The 17044-nt window shown below is 38.3% G+C and overlaps 1 protein-coding gene across 3 annotated transcripts; it reads right to left on the bottom strand.

The window, feature by feature from the left end:
• Positions 1 to 600: 600 nt before the first annotated feature.
• gpcpd1 (glycerophosphocholine phosphodiesterase 1) lies at positions 601 to 15615 on the bottom strand. 3 transcript variants are annotated; one of them, XM_087851819.1, is made up of 21 exons: positions 15469 to 15615; positions 14139 to 14282; positions 13737 to 13827; positions 13498 to 13588; positions 13264 to 13348; positions 11948 to 12023; positions 11261 to 11302; positions 10942 to 11065; positions 10471 to 10714; positions 10170 to 10332; positions 9876 to 10005; positions 9636 to 9690; positions 9456 to 9548; positions 9254 to 9328; positions 8526 to 8565; positions 8186 to 8244; positions 8020 to 8085; positions 7798 to 7934; positions 7288 to 7423; positions 6887 to 7047; positions 601 to 3168 (listed from the first exon to the last, which is right to left on the bottom strand). In XM_087851819.1, exons 3-21 carry the CDS (start codon positions 13783 to 13785, stop codon positions 2973 to 2975), a joined length of 2022 nt encoding a protein of 673 aa, XP_087707945.1. In that variant the 5' UTR covers positions 13786 to 13827; positions 14139 to 14282; positions 15469 to 15615; the 3' UTR covers positions 601 to 2972. The 3 variants fall into 3 exon arrangements, with proteins under 3 accessions (XP_087707945.1, XP_087707946.1, XP_087707944.1); XM_087851820.1 differs by lacking the exon at positions 14139 to 14282 and having other exon boundaries at positions 15469 to 15600; XM_087851818.1 differs by lacking the exon at positions 15469 to 15615 and having other exon boundaries at positions 14139 to 14506.
• Positions 15616 to 17044: the final 1429 nt, after the last annotated feature.

Here is a 17044-nt window from a genome sequence, read left to right on the forward strand (position 1 = left end):
TTGTACATTTTCATAAATTGCTGCCCCTATTTCCTGTTTCCGTAGCAACATATAAAGAAACGAGGCTCTATCAAGGCTTAAGCACAGTGCTGTAGGCTATATCTGTGGATCAAAGTCTGCATACAGCAGCAACTTGTATGTCAAGCAAGAGTGGGAAAACAGCTGGTGCCCGCATATTTCAAATGCTTACAAGAGCAGAAGTCAGTGTGGTAAGCACTGTTTGCTGTCCCTATATTATCTGGATATGTCTGACTCTCATTAAGTATAAAATTTGTATATTAGATATATTATTAGTTGTTAATATGTTGTCTTTATATTTTATATTACAGAATAACACTTTAAGCTGTAATCTGATGTAAGGGAATTTCTATTTCTAGAGCCTGAAAAATGCTGACATACCACAGACAAACAGCATATCATCTGCAAAGTGTTTTGTCCCGGGTATGATGAAAAAGAAGTCCCTTTTTTTTCCTGAAAGATTATGGTGTCATTGCAAAGTTTGTCCAGCAGGATGCGCTCCAGCTCTGTTGTTTACAATTCTGCACCGTTTGCAACATAATGATGATATGGAAGGACTTTAAGGACATGGGTGGTGTCCTTAAAGCACAAGAGAATAGAAACAACTTTATTGTTTGTCACAAAGCAGCGGAGAGAAAAGTCATCTGTGACACCGCTCTAAATAGAAACAAGTAACACAAACACTGATAAAGGGCATCAGAGTTAAACATCAGTCTGTAATAATATAAGGATATAACATCATTTAAAAAAAATTATTTAAAATATTTACAGCTGAAGGATAAATGATCCTCTGTTGACCTTTGTCTTAGCCAAGGGGACTCGATTATGCCAGCCTGATGGTAACAGCACTGATGGAGATGATGCAAGGGGGTTCTGTGTGGTCAAAATGGCCTTCCTAGTAAGTGACCCAATGCCACTCACTCAGACAGTGGTGTTTGAACAGAACCTGTTATCTCACCAGCCTGTTTGGTAATCAGAGTGAGGCTGTACCAGGATGAAATCAGAGTCAGTGACAGGCTTTAAACCAGCCTTGCTGACATAAAATCTCCTGAGTATCCTCAGTATTTATGGTCCTCGTTGAGTCTTTTTGTGCAGAGAGGTCTGAAGAGTCCAGGCTACGTTGGTGGAAAACTGACAAACAGTGAACGTATCAGTATGTCTTGAACTTAACTCCATATAAAGAGCAACTCCCTGGAAATGGCATTTGTCATGACCTCACAAGAGTCTGTTTACTTTGACCTTTTAATGTATTGCACTAAGAACAGCTCTCTTATCTGCATTTAATGTTTGTTTTACTAGTCTGGTTGCATCTGTAACAAGCAACCTGGTAATCGAAACTCTAATCTAAAAAGCAGAAGCAATAAAGACATTACTACATGAGTCAACTTAGTTTTTGCGTCAAGAAAAATTTCATGCATTTTGCAATTGTTTACATGGTTTACCAATATTCTGAAAAGGTACTCGTACTATAATCATAATTTTAAACCAGTTTCTAATAACACAATATGGCTTAAATGAGAAAATACATTAAAAGCCATGTGTACAGTCAAGATATAGATAAGATATGGCAACAGTGAAGCTGCTACGGAACACAATTACTGATTAATTTTGATATTGAACAGTTCAGGCCACTCGTTTGTTGACTTTTATGATTCACCTTCTACAGTAGGAACTTTCAAGGGAAAACCAGTGAAGGGTAATTACACACTGGCTGAACACTTCAACTACAGTTTACAGCTTTGTAACAGTGACTCAGTCATATTGCAGTGCAGCTTTGGTACAATGAAAATGCAGATCCATTAAAATCAAAAGATCAAATGGAAATTCTTAGTTAGACTGTGACTATTATGAAAATGTGAAACATTAAGTTTCTTGGAAAAACAAAAGTCAAAGAAACCATCGTATCCATCTGTTGTTGTTGTTTTTTTTATCTATTTATATTGAACTGGTAGTTATATTACATCTTAGACCCTTTTCATTCTTTCAGTTGTACAGATACACAGACGTTACATGCAGCAATCATCAGTCTTTGTGGTTAAAAATTGTGCGATAACACAGATTTACACACTTCTAAAAAGGGTAATATCCACCAGAAATGAGCCTGCCACCCAAAAACCATCATTGGTGTTGTGAATTCCAATAATATATTCACAGTATGGAAGTGTGTGCATCTCAACTCAAGTCTATTGTAATCAATGGTGATTGAGGTATTGGTAATGTTCAAATAAAAAGGCAAACATAAGCATTTTCCCCCTTTAAGGCTGTGGTATAAATGTGCACTGCAAATAAATACAGTTTCCCATTTAACCTCAAATCAAGTACAAAGGAGAAAAAAAGTAATCAAAAAAAACAGTACATCCAGTGTGCTGTATCCAAAATAATAATGGCTACTTATTACCAAGTCAATAAACAGAAGTTTGAAGGCATCATAAAGAGGATCAGAGTGGTATGGTAACCTCTAAACATCATCATAGTATGCAAAATAAACCCAGCAACTGACTAATTTGTGAGAAAAAAATTCAAAATTATTACTTATTGATATTTAGGATCCATAAATCATGGCTACACGCACATAAGAACACCACATGCATTTTGCATTCAATAGAACAGATGTAACATTGGTTTCAGCTTAACCTCGTTTCCAGCATGATGAAAACCTCTGTGCAGACTGCTCTTATACAAACAGGCCGGCGTCTGTCAGAGAAAAACGAAAAGCATTTGTGGCTGCTTTCACCTTTTGGCTAAACATACACGTGTTCAACAGAAAGTAAACAATAAAACTTCACTGAAGCTAAACGACAGTCTGCAAAAACCTGCTAATGACTGGAGTGGAGTGAAGGTGGTCTGAGTGGTTTTAGTGATATAAACCTTCTAGAGTCATCCATTTCTACCATGGTCCTCTTGAGTTTGTCTGTGTAGCAACAGTACAGAGAAAGGTAGAGTTTTAGGGATATTTATGAGGAGCTGAGACCTGAGTCTGACTCGATGTTTCCAGCACGGTCCTTTGAGGCAATGCATGGTGCCAGGGAGCAGGGAATGGAGTAGCAGGAACAAGATGAGCTCTTTAGGGTCTCTGTAATAACCTCCTGCAGGGAGTGTTGTTCCTCTATCTGGAAGATGTTTGGCTGTTCTATTGAGTCCTCACCAATACTAGTTGTGGGGGGAAAAAAGAAAAAGAAAAGACATGCTAGCAGTTAGATCAGTGACAGTATCGAGTACACGATATGCTGGTATTATGGCACAAACACAATCAATGGCACAGAACAATCCACAGACAAAAGTACTAACAAACCTTTAGTTTATCTATTCCTCACATAAGTTTAATAACAATCTCCACCAAGCAACAGAAAATACTGTTCTGCTCTAAACCATCAAGAAGAGTCAGAATTTTACAGAAATTCACATTCATTTTTTCCATGCACCCACATTAATACAATCAGCAGGATTTGTTGCATTCATTTGGGTCAGGGAAATGATTGCACTGGTGACCATTCTGCGAGTGAGAAGCTGCCTTTTTCTGCAAACATTTTAGATCCCATTAATCTTTGAAGACCCCAGTTTTTGTTTTTGAACCTGCTGGGTATGTTACATACCAGTGGCTTATAAGGTATTCCTTCCAATATGAAGTAGATGTTGTTGTGAATGGGCAATACATACATTAAAAACTGGATGGCTCACTTTCTGAACCAAAGCAGATTAGGTCAAGTATGAACAAAAGCATCTATGATCCCTTTTGTAGGACACAATCATTATCGACATGTCTGTGTAAGTATGTGCACTCAAAGGAAGTCAGATATGAGACTCCAATAACAATGAAAACATCACATATTGAGCGATGTAAGTCTAACAACCTTTTATGAAAGATGCTGTTAAATAGGTTCACAAAATAAAGACAGAGGGTTCAGTGCAATCAGCCCTTTTGTACATAGAGAGTTGTAGTAAAGGCAGATCATCCACAAGCCCCATAAGTGCAAAAACAAAACAAAAAAAACAAACAAAAAAAGAACATATTTGTGAAGAATAATGCTATTATACCCGACAAAGTACCTTTGTGAGCTATTTAAAACTACACAGTGAGTATGCATGCTTTAATAGGTGGCTTAGTGTTAAGCAACATTCATATTTTAGCACTACGCGAATAAGATTAAAACTAGGTGTTAAAGTAGTTCATACACAAGCCAACGCCTCTAGAGGTGCCGTCTCATGCACCAAACAAACCATTTGCTCTTGCTGCCACCGTGTACAGTTTAAAATGAAGCACGTAATAAGGAGGCCTTTCAAAGCATACCCAAACAATACAGGCATTATTAAAAAGGAAGTGAAGCCGCTTTCAGCTAACGAAACTAGGAAATGATGAACATGGCAGTTGACCAATCAAAACAACTTTGATTATTACAATTACATTTTAGAAAAATGCAAAGCATTAACTAGACCACTGCTACCTGAACATTAAGTGGAATATGGAAGGAAAAGATGATAAGTCAACCGTCTTGCATCATTGTCGAGAACATCCTTTTGTTCTTTCGGCTTTTAATGAGTGAGATTCATTCAAGCTTTATTTTTAAAGGGGCAAAAACAAGCCAAGGAGTGTTCAGAGGGGAAATAAACAAAAACACAGCCAGAAACCAGAGAGACATTACGGGGATCTGGAGAACTTGAGTCTAAATATGGAATCAAGCTTTCAGAAATTCTGTAAGAAAGAAGCACAGTTATAACAACAACAACTACTTGGAGAGGTCAACTGGTTTGTGATGGGTTGAAACAGGTGTTAAAACACAAACTAGAGTGTGCGCGGCTGTTGTCTTTTCTGCAGGGGTTTGCAGAAATCTGGGGGAAAGTGCTAACAGGAATGTAGAGTCACTGTCATTGTACAGTCAGACATGGAACTGAAACTGATAACAAACAGGCTCTGCTGACCACGCAGCTTTGCGAAAGACCAGAGAAAACCCTGTCACCCTGCCTACAGCTCCAGCCAAGCTTTATGTAACAGCACTGGCACATTGTGTGCATTCATTTTACACTCACAAATTAGTCAATGAATACTCAAAGCTTTTGTGTCAAAAGCTACGCCAGTACCAAATAATTAAAATGTGTCCCGGCACTGAATTATATAACTCTGGAAACCTGAAAAAGAAGCCGGAAAACAGCTCAGTATTGTACTCCGTAATAAGAAAAGGACCTTGAAATGCAATAATCCCTGATAAAGCTGAAAGGCCTCTGAAATACCCTACAGTCTCAGCCAGAGCAGAAACACAACAGAGTGTGGAGTACAAAGTGATATTTAATATTTAGCAAGCAGGTGTTTCAGATACTTTGTGTGTACTTTACTATATTATCAGTGTTGGTTTCTTTACTGTAGAAGTTAGTAGCTCATTTAGTGAGTTACAATTCACAGATAGCATATTTGTAGAGTGGATAAAATAATGATTTTGTTCCTTTCTAGGTGATGATTAAAAGGAGCTTCCTTTTAATCAAGACTTTCAAGTCTTCACATTAACCAACTAGTATCAATTAAACATTATACAAGATGTAACTTGTACTGCCACTGCGACAATGTTAATGATACGATGGCACTCGTAGATATGAGCATATCACCCCAGTTTTATATTCACTTCATTGGCTGCCCGTGCATTTTAGGATCCATTTTAAGCTGCTTTTATTTCTTTTTAAATGTTTGTCCAATGCTGCCCCTCTGTACCTCTCTGAGCTTCTTCATCCATACATACCTTCCCGGTCCCTCAGGTCGGCAGACCAGCTCCTCCTGAGTGTGCCCAGGACTAATCGTAAGCTCAGAGGGGATTGGGCGTTTGATGTGGCAGCACCAAAATTGTGGAATGAGTTGCCTTTACATGTTAGACAGGCACCTTCCTTATCTGTTTTTAAATCACGTCTTAAAACACATTTATTTACCTTGGCTTTTAGCACAGCAGGACTTGTTGATGTCTCTTAATATGTTTTCTTATTAATTAGATTATTTTTAATTTTAAGATATTTTATATGTAATTTAAACTGTTTCCTCTCTGTTTTATATTTGTAGCACTTTGGTCAACATTGCTGGATGTAAAGTGCGTTATAAATAAAGATGCTATGCTATGCTACATTAGTAGGTGGCAGGTGTAGATAACATACACAGCATGTACCAAAACAGCTCTAAATGCAAACTCAGACTCTGCAATACAAGTCACGTGTGTATATCTGTGTGAACATACAGATATATAACATATCTGTTAATCATTTATGTGCAGAGCACTGCCAAATGAGTCAGCCCCGAAACAACACAACAGTAACATAATATTCCTGAAACTTAATAAACCGCAAAGCAAAATGCTCGGAAAGGAATTCACTGGTCTCCTATTAGAGGACAATTGGACCGAGGAAATACTGTGACTCGGCTGACACGTAAAGCAAGCCTAACGATGTGAATCCTATAAGTCTGACAAGTAACATAATCACAAGCTCCAAGAGAACATAATGACAACAAAGTGAGGAGCCCACAGGCACCAAGTGTGATAACCAACAGTTAAAAATAACTAATTTGGTTTTATCGGGTTTCAGAAACTCTGCTTGGAAAACTCACAAAAAAGAAAGAAAAACAAAAACACACCCAAACACAAGATTTTGTTTCTGTCACTTGTACTTTTGTCCAGTAAGATTACACTTGTGTAGTTTCTCGTCTCAAATTACATAACCGAGTAGTGCAAATATAGCAGTGTGCAATAATTAACAGGAGAATACACTAACTTCAACACAGGCCAACTAAAGAGGAGACAAGTCCTTCCTTATTGCTTCTTACCTTGAACCTTGAAATAGTCTATGCAACAATAAATTAACGTGGCAGCCACAGATAAGCAAGGTTAACGCAGCCTACCTGTCATAGATGAGCCCGTCGATTCCCTGCTCTCTCAGCTTCCTTCTGGTTTCGTGATCATTGTTGTCATCCCCCCAGCTGAATACCACTAAGCCTTTAGACTGGGCATCCCCAATGTAGCTAAGGTACTTTAACAGCTCTTCTGTGTGGGCGCTGATTCCCTGGAAAACGACAGTCATATATAGATTAGATTAAATGCAGTCCATCCTAAAAAATAAGTAAATAAATACCATCTTACATAAAATGTTGAGGATGAATCACTAAAGTACTCTCAGCCCTTCGGACTGAAACATTCAAGATGACTAACTATACACAACATATTCAGTAGCACTTATAAAAAGAACATTACACTGAAAACCTGAAGACTAATCATTGTAGTAAAGCACGCGGTTGTATCTCACCAGAATATTTTCACTCTGGGCGAAGCTCATGGCAATTTTAGTGGACTGGCACCGGATGTCCATCATCTCAGGATACTTGTCTGAAATTCCCTGAGTGAGGAAGAGGATGGGGTACTTGTTCTGCTTATGACGCACCCTGAAGGACAAGCACAAACAGATATCACAAACTGCTGGAAAGCACCTATTAATAACTAAATGCTGGAAGGGCAACATCTGTTCATGAGTTTAATCTAGTAAGAGAATAGGAGAATCAAGCAGCTAAACATCCAGAGCCATGCTTTACTATGAGACTGAACTACCTAAAGGTGCCCTAACAAAGAGATTTTTCAGCAACAACTTATTTAAAGCAACTCTTGTAAAAATACTATCTGAGGAATTTCAAGAAAAAAAAATTATTTCTACTGAATATACACTTTATCCATCCCCATATAAGTGTTTGGCATTTGTGAATACCACACCGTTTATCTCAAGAGTGTTAGCATGTGCCCCTTTTAATCCTTTTGCACTCACATGGTGCAGATGTCGGGGTCAAAACAGGAGAACACGATGCGTCTTTTTCCACCTTTCTGCAGAACGTCTGTCAGGATGATGTCCAAAAAGGTGTTCATGTTGAAGTAAGATGATAAGTTTCCATCCCATGACCCGTCCTGTCAATACAAAGCATCACCAACAACGTCAGGTTACTTTGACAATGACAGTCTTGAACTTTTGACTTTACTTCTGAATATTAACCTTCATCTGGAAGATCCACTTGAGCTCAATATTGAAGCCGACGTTTTCAGGAACAGCTTGGAAGATCTGTAGAGAGGTACAGAGCAAAATCCTTTATTACACTGTGACATAAAAATCAGACTAAGAGGAAGAGAAGAAGATGGTTCAGTCAAATTATGTCATTTACCTGTGAGAGCGAGGGGAATGGCTGATGCTCATCAATTTCATCTTCATCATCCAGCAAATCTGAGCAAACGAAAACAGATTACTCTACATTGTACGAGTTATCTTCAACATTCAACATATCTTTACAAGATGATGTACAAAACAAGCTTGGATGTCATCTACAGTGTACAAAACAACAAATCATTGCTTAAATAAAATAACTTATCTTAAACACCTCATGCAACAAAACAAAATCTCTATAAAGATGACAACATCATAACCAAGCCATTTTACTCTTTGAACCAAGGTCTTAGCATGATCATGTGAGTATTGAATGAATAAATAAATAAATAAATGCACACCTTTGTGATCGTTTACTTTCATTGCAGTGACATGAGCCAGCTGTGAAAAACAAAAACAAAAACATATAAACAAACCAAAAATACAAATACAAACTAATTAAAAACAACCCCGCCCCAAAAACTTTTCATTAACATCCTTCACCAAGTTTCACAGTTTTAAAGAAACTGATCAGAGTGTAAAATGTAATCAATTCCACCAAAATTCGAGCTGGTAGATTTTTTTTCCTGCAGTCTTACTAAATGATTGTTAGGTAACAATCTGACCTCTGCATCAGTGCAGGGGACCATGATGTTTCTTGCATGATCAATAAAGCAGTCAATAGGACTTTTTTTTTTTTTTTAAACTCGCTCTTTCCCCCTGTTACCGTTTTAGGCAAACAGGTGGGTAAATGTAGTGTTGGTTCAAATGTGATACTATGAATATCTATACACATCAGAAAAAAAGGAGCTTTTCACTATGATCTACTCCACTGAGCATTTGATTTTATTCTGGTGTTGACAACAGAAGCAGAGGAAAGGCAGGCATCCATCCATCATCTGTAAGAAGTTTTGCAGACTTTCTTTTGTTCTACAGCTGTTATAACTGTTAGGAAAGATATGCTTTGATGACCTTTGACCTTTCTGTGCAGAGGTATAGCTCAGGAATTATAGGTCAAGCTGTCTGATTGATGACATTCCTAAGCTGACACAATCGTGACAGACAGATTTAACTTGAACAGCATTATTACCTTCAAAAGCTGCAGCTGGTCATATGTCAGGTCTTTGACTGGCACCTCAATGAGTTCCAGGTTCTTGTCATTTTTCTGTTGAGTGTGAGACAAAATATTAGCACGACATGGGACTCGTGCTCATTTTAGAAAAACTGATCATGCAGTGCTACTATGAATTTCTCTCATTAGCTCTGAGGAGCCAGTTACAATCATAGTTTACCTTCTTAGTGGATATGCAGCAAGTCAGGTCATGGTATACAATAGGAACAGCATCCTTGGAGAGGTGAACATCGAACTCCACAAAGGCTACGCCCTGTGAATACAGGAAGAAAACAAATTTAGTAGATGCAATAGCAGGGCAGTAGTACTGACTCATGCAATAATCTTCTTGGTGACTTACATGCTTAGCAGCACTTTTAAACGAGGCTATTGTGTTTTCTCTGATTCTGTGGTGCCTGTTAAACACAAAATATCCACAAGATCACATAAAATATTCCATGATGGATGTCAATGGTTATATCATCATGTCAAAATGTGTGATGAACCATATTTGAAAACAATCTGAATATTATCTGAAGACAAACACAAAGCAGCAAATGTTTAATTTTAAGTCGGGTAGTAGGGAAAGATCATCACTCACTTGGCTGCATGGGTGCTGCCTGCTCCCCTGTGACCCACATCCAAAGTACCTCTCTTTTTCCAGTACTTGGTGTATGAAGAGCTCATGTCACACTGCAGTCCCTGGATGGGTCGGATTACCAGGTAATCCACTAAAATGAATTAATAAGTTAACATCTTTGTACATTCACAGTATGCATAAATTCTGGCAAACATGTAAAAGGAAGCTCAAGCTGGTCATAAATGTATGTAGATTTTGTATCTCATTTTGTCATAAATAAATATTTGAGGGGGGGGGGGAAGGAGGAAAACTTACCTCTTACTTTTCCAATGGTCTGCCTGAAATTTCGTCCCATTATGGGAAGAGTGACTACTCCAATATCATTGCCACTCTCCAAAAATGAAGAAGAGAGGAGGCAGGCAGTGCCCACATGTCCTGGATGGATGTCCCCCTGGACTACATGCTCACTCAGATCCTCCTGTTAACAAAGACACTGGATTACTACAACACAACTCAATTTACCTAAATAAACACCAGCTGTGCTGCTTTCCCTTCCTTTCACCATCAATTACCAGATGTACAGAATTATTAGGGACAGTGATCCCAGGAGGATTACCTCAAAGAACTCAAATGTGAGCTCAAGGTTATCTGGGTCCATGGTGTGAATACTGTACTCAGTCCACTGGGAAAGCTCCAGAGCATAGCCACACTCAGGCTGCGAGTGGCGTGACTTATAGCCATTGGCACTAATCATACTGATTTCCAGAGTGGTGGTCATCTTGTGCCAAGATGAAGGACTGAGCTCGTTTTCTTCCTCATCGTCTTCCTCTTCCTCAAAGCCCTCTAATGTCAACTTGATCCTGCATAAACAGGTACAACAGTTCAGATAAAACCACATTCAAACACACTGTAAAGACACTTTGCATCAAATGATAAAGCTTATAATTTCAGCTGTCGTTTATAGATACTTATGCAGGACTTCTTGAACTCAGGTGAAAGATCGATCAGGTAACGCCTGCACATTAACGATCTGTGCCCTGTTACTTTCTCTAGCTGGTTTTAAATTTAGCCTCTGTGAAATCAATACCTGAAGCGAGACTTCTTGAATTTCTTCTTAGTGATGGACACTGGAGCCTTCTTAGAATGGTGCAGACGTAAGCGAATTTCTGTCTGACATGTCAGCCACCCAGAGTCAACACAGTTTATCCCATCTGCAGAAAAAGAAGACACAGACAGGAAGCATGTGATCAGACTTCACATCCACTCTGTGTCTCATGAATGCTGACCACAGAACTGGTGATGGCTATAACATTTGAAGAAAGGAACTATAATGTAATTAAAAATCTATGTGCAGTTATTGCACTTTGTTATTGTGTGCTTTTTGGGCATTTTTAATTCCAACTTACTGTGAAATCCAAACTGTCCATCATTAATATTCTGGTGTGTTGCTGCAGTAAAGGAGAAGAGAATTAAAAATGGGACAAAGGGATCTCATGGAGACAAAGGTTGAAGTCAAATCAAACCAGAGCATTCGAGAATTTTCCAAACTGATCTGTAATAAATATCATTTTAAATCTTATTTTAACTTGTCACTTAGAATAAACAAGTTTTGGCCTACATTGGTTTGCTCTGACTTGTCTCAACATCAGAAGAATTGACTTAGCAATCAAATCAATTTTCCCCAGAACAAAATTTAACTACAACACTTAGTATGAGCAAAGCATTGATATTACTTTAGTGCAATGCTTATGAAGCAGAAATCAAAGAAAGCAGTACTTCTAAAAAAAAATCTGGATTATTGTACATCTTTTTCGCCAAATATCTCCCCAAAGCATACGCACAGCATCAAAAAGGCAAAAAGCTCCAGGCAGACATGGTTTAAAGAGGAAACACTGCAGCCAGGTGGAAATGGCAATTCAGGCGTGAGTGTTATCCAAAACAACAAAACCCTCAGTAGGATAAGCCTGAACAGACTCTACACTGGTGTTTACAGGTAACTGTTAGAATAGAGAATGGGGGGTTTAAAGGGGGTTGAGTATGACACACTTAATCAATCCCAACCAAACCTTGAACAGTTTTCTGTTGGTCTATACCTGTGGGGCTCATCGTGCGGGGGCGATGATGGGTCTCCCACATATTGACTATCACTTGACAGGGACCACCTGCACTCTGCAATTCCAATGTTTGGTACAATGTTAGGGTTTTCAAATCAGACACATTAACCTACTTTTCCGTCTGGTCTCAAAGCTGTCTTTGGACCAGACCGTGAGAAAGGAATTAGAGCCAGCATAGTCTCCGATCCCCAGAAAGGGCAGTCAGCCACCATGGATTGAAATCTGAAAAGTGGATTTGTTAGTGACGTAAAAAAAGGAAACATTTCTTCGTTTATGTTATCTTCTTTCAACTAAGTAACAGTCACAACAGCAACAACATGTATATACCAATACATTTTTAGAGGAAAAACCTCCCTAGAAGACTCAATGGCTGTCAGTTCACCACCTAGTTAAAGACATCTTGTCATTTATTTAAAATCTTTTTTTTTTGCCTGTTAGGACTTTTTAAACACAATAATATTAGTAACTTGAGTTGAAGTGTGATAAAACAAAAACAAAGAACCAAAAAAAACAACAAACATACTTCATAAAATGGGAGCTGTTCTTAAATTAAACCAGTAAAGCATCAAGTGTGAGCTTGCAGAGATTACTCTGTTATCTACATAGCATATTGTCAAAAACACAGTACAAACACATTATAAAATCAGGTTAAATCATCCTCACACAAAGAGCGCTCCACCTGCTTTAGAAAAAGCATAAAAACACACTCTATGTTTAGGCTAAGCAAAGTCAACAAAAACTATAGCAAAGCATACACAGTGGGTGTTTTTTCCTTCCAAGGAATTTTGATCTCTGCTCTCTCAGTTTGTTTTCTATGCCTATTTTCACACACGAGGCTTAGAGGCGCAATGAAGGCCCACTGCTAGATTAGAGGAGGCCACCTGGGCAGTTTTTCTGTGGCTGGCCAACACTGACAGATGTTTCTGAGAATGTAAACACAGACGTACAGGCAGTCACACAGCGTTTGTGTAGATACCATCTTAAACCAGGGTAACTGATATGCTTTCTAATATTTATTCTCACAAATTGGTATAAACTGTTGAGGTTTACAATGACTTTTGCTATATGGAAGAACTTCAGGGATTTTTTTTCCTCTTTTTTCCTGCTGATGAGCTGAAAATGACATCAATAGAAAAAAAATACTAAGTCTCAAAGAATCGCACACACCACAATGACCCACAAAACTTGTTTCAAAACAAACAATAGCTAGTCTAGTCTATTCAGTGGATCTTTTATGACTACGGGGGAATTAATCTTTCACATGGGGGACAATAAAATAATGAAAAGCAGCTCACCTTGGACTCTAGAAAGAAGCCTTTGAAATAGCGGTACTGGGTAACAACACCTTTAGGCACAGTGACTGTTGTAGTCCACATGCATCTACGGAAAGAAAACCCACACAGCTTACTTTTTTATTCTGACAAGGTAATTATAAATGACACTTGGCCACAAACTGTAAGGGGGGGGGGGGGGGGGGGGAGCAACCTGTATATAAGTATTTACAATATACACAAAAAAGTTTAACTTACTCATCACCACCAACAGGATGAAGAGTCACAGCTTTTTGGTGGCTCCAGCTTCCCAAGGCTTCACAGCTACCAACAACAGCAAATACCTCACCTATGGAAAATCCAAACAAGCCATGAACCCGATGAAACCTTATGAGAAAAAAATGAATGGGGCATGGCTACAAACTGAAACAAAGTCATCAGACTTCTGATACAAGTATCGTGGAGAAAATAGGTCACACCAAGTTTATCAGACATACCTGGGGATGTCTCTCCCCTGATTGCCAAAGTCACCTCACAGGTCTCCATTGTTTACACGGGAACAAACAGAAAATAGGTGACGCAAACAAGCTGTAAGATAATAACCATGAATTAGTTTGTGCAATTCTAAACTACAAATACAACTCATACAATTAAAGCTAGAAAACATGCAGAGCACAGGACTGTTCAAAGTGAGGCCACAGTCTGCTAAAAACTTGCGACATTATCAAAATTACATTATCTAAGAAGTAATAGTAATGCAATTTATCTCATTAGCAACAGTTAGCGCGTTAACTCCACGTAAAATGCACATTAATCTAGCTTATGTGTTAACAGAAATTGTGTCACAAAAACATCGTTAAAAATCCGAAAAGTAGGAAAATACAAACAGAAGCGACTACCTTTCTAAGTCTTGGCACCTCTGTATCGGCTCCTGACACCCACGCGTAAGGAGAGCCCGCGGAAAACACACTTCGCCTATCCCGCTGACAGCTGTCGGTCTAAGCGAAAGCTAATCTGAACAGCCGATCCAACAACACCCATCTCTGTGCAGAGAAACAAGCACCAGATAGACAGGAAGCTTTACCTCAAGAGAAAACAAAACACTCACTGAAAATATAACCCTGTTCTGACAGAAACCTTGCAAAACCCCTAAAGACACAACTAAGTGTTGATTTACTAAGAATTAACTGACTGACATGAAAGCTTCACCATTGTTTAACGGATTTAGCAAACATCCGGAACGCGTGCGTTAAATGACCAGAAGTCACATACGACTTCCGGGATATATTTTTAAAAGTAAAACTACAGACCGAACGTCAACGAAATTATATCCAGAAGAACTTTGGTAAAGTCCTCCTGGATATATACATATCCATTTCTTTAGATTACACAAAATTAAGATACAACTTTTTTTAATATATGCTACTAAAACCTGTTGTGTACTTTTTCCATCTCATTGTCCAATATGATGGCTTTACCTGTGTTGAGGTTGTGAGATAGCTAAAAGAACCAGAACGAAATTTATCATGATCATTGTGTTTTAATTTTTTTTATATGTTTGGTGTACCGCTGGATTAACATTTTCACCTTTTTTTTATTATAATGAAAAAATGCATTTTAAGACATGTTGTAAAACAGTGACAAATGTAAAGAAACTTTAAGACTATTGTATTGGAACACAGAATGTAGAGAAAATAACATACAAAACTAATCAGCAATGTTTTCAATATTAGCATTTGCATCGAAAACATTTGGACATTGTATTAAAAATTCACTTTTATTTTGTTATCATTTTCTCTTCTTGTATTTGGCTTCCGGTGACTACTTGGGGAAGCCGGTTCATACCGCCCTGCACCGGATCTGAGGCGCGTCAACTATGCCGCATTCGCGTACTTTTCAGAAACACGGCAATTATATGAGGTATACCGGCAGAAAAACCTCGACCCTCGCCCACGTCGACTGCAGTAAAATATATTTCTGAAAATGTCTCAAATGAAATCGCTTTTCTCACGAGGTCTTTTTTAAAATAGTATTTACAATCAAATGTACTCAGAAATAATATAAACTTATAAAAATACACTGCAGAAAATCTTAAGCGTAGGAGCTTCTGAGAAGTCCACAATGCCACATCAACTGACTTTCTTAAGTTTGCTGCAATGCACCGGCAAACTAAAATATGTACAACAATGACAACGCATAGAAAAAAAGTGTTGAGAAGTATCAACATACCATCAGCTGAAATCGATAAACCTGAGCATTTTCTTTGAAAATATGAGTTGCTTTTTAGACGAGGACGAAGTGCTCCGCTATTAAATAGGAGGAGACGTATGGGACAATTGCGTCATGAATCCGCCTTCTTGACTATTGAGAAAACAGATGTCCCACAAGTTGGCAATGATTTCCAAAACACACAGAGAGAAACAAATAGTCGTGTCTTTGGCAAGTCCTTTTCTACGAAAGCGTGAATTGCATAACTGAAATGCAAATATGTGATAGCATATTTGCATTTCTCGACGTCCTTGGGTCAAGAGCAGATGATCATTTTTCACTGTTTGGGCAGTCTGGGACAGGGAGGGATCAGATGATGTGGCCTTTTAAACTCACCCTCTCAGACGTATGCACTGGAGAGTGTAACCTTACTTTAAACACTGCATGGGCATTATAATTAAAACGCAAACTTTTATATAAACAAATTGTAGAAAGCAGTTAATTATATTTCTGAAACGCCCATCCACTACTGTACTAAATGGACTTAATGGTGTGATGCATTTTAAAGCAGGGTTGTCTTCACTGAGACTGGATGAACATTAGAAGTCTTACTACATGGTCAGACACTAATAGCCTATTACTGAAATAACTATAAATACGATCCGATGCAGATGCTCTATTTTACTGTAGAGTATGTGGAAAAGGGTGTAACTACTGCAGTGTGTCAAGGGTTAAATGATAAATGCGAAGTAGGTTTGTACAACTGTGAAAATGTTTCACTATTATTATTTTCAGCACCCAGATCCGAACAAAGTTTTTATAATATAAGGAAGGAAGATCTGGTTTCCAAATTAGGATGTATGAGACGTATTTGTAAATCATGTCATCGAACAATTAACTACGAGACTTAATAATCAATGCCAAAATTTAGCCTGAAGCACCCTCTCGTGTTCAAATTAAGGTAACACACCATGCAACAGTAAGAAAACGCTGCAGTCTCAATCAGATCAGAAAATATATTGTCAGAACGAAAAGCGTCCTTATAAGTGCGATCCTGACATTCAGTCAGAGATAAAGGTGTATGTAAAGCACTTATGTACTTCAGCCATGTGTGTTTAAAACCAGACACTAAATAAATATGAACCTTCTAGAGGGGCTAACTGGGATTGTATGGATCGACTATATCAAAAAGAGGTTTGAGAGGGAAAGTGAAATGAGCAGCTCACGAAGACCCGATGAAAGAGTAAAGGAAACAGAAATCATAATGAGTATAAAGTGACTGCAGCACAATGAATATTTCAGGGTATTTCTCACCATTCAACAGTCTGCTTGTTATAAATCACCATACAGTGGGGCAAAAAAGTATTTAGTCAGCCACCGATTGTGCAAGTTCCCCCACTTAAAATGATGACAGAGGTCAGTAATTTGCACCAGAGGTACACTTCAACTGTGAGAGACAGAATGTGAAAAAAAAATCCATGAATTCACGTGGTAGGATTTGTAAAGAATTTATTCGTAAATCAGGGTGGAAAATAAGTATTTGGTCACCTCAAACAAGGAAAATCCCTGGCTCTCACAGACCTGTAACGTCTTCTGT

The sequence above is a fragment of the Neolamprologus brichardi genome, chromosome 15 (assembly GCF_056152115.1).
Source record: "Neolamprologus brichardi isolate AB-2024 chromosome 15, ASM5615211v1, whole genome shotgun sequence".
Taxonomy (NCBI): Eukaryota; Metazoa; Chordata; class Actinopteri; order Cichliformes; family Cichlidae; genus Neolamprologus; species Neolamprologus brichardi.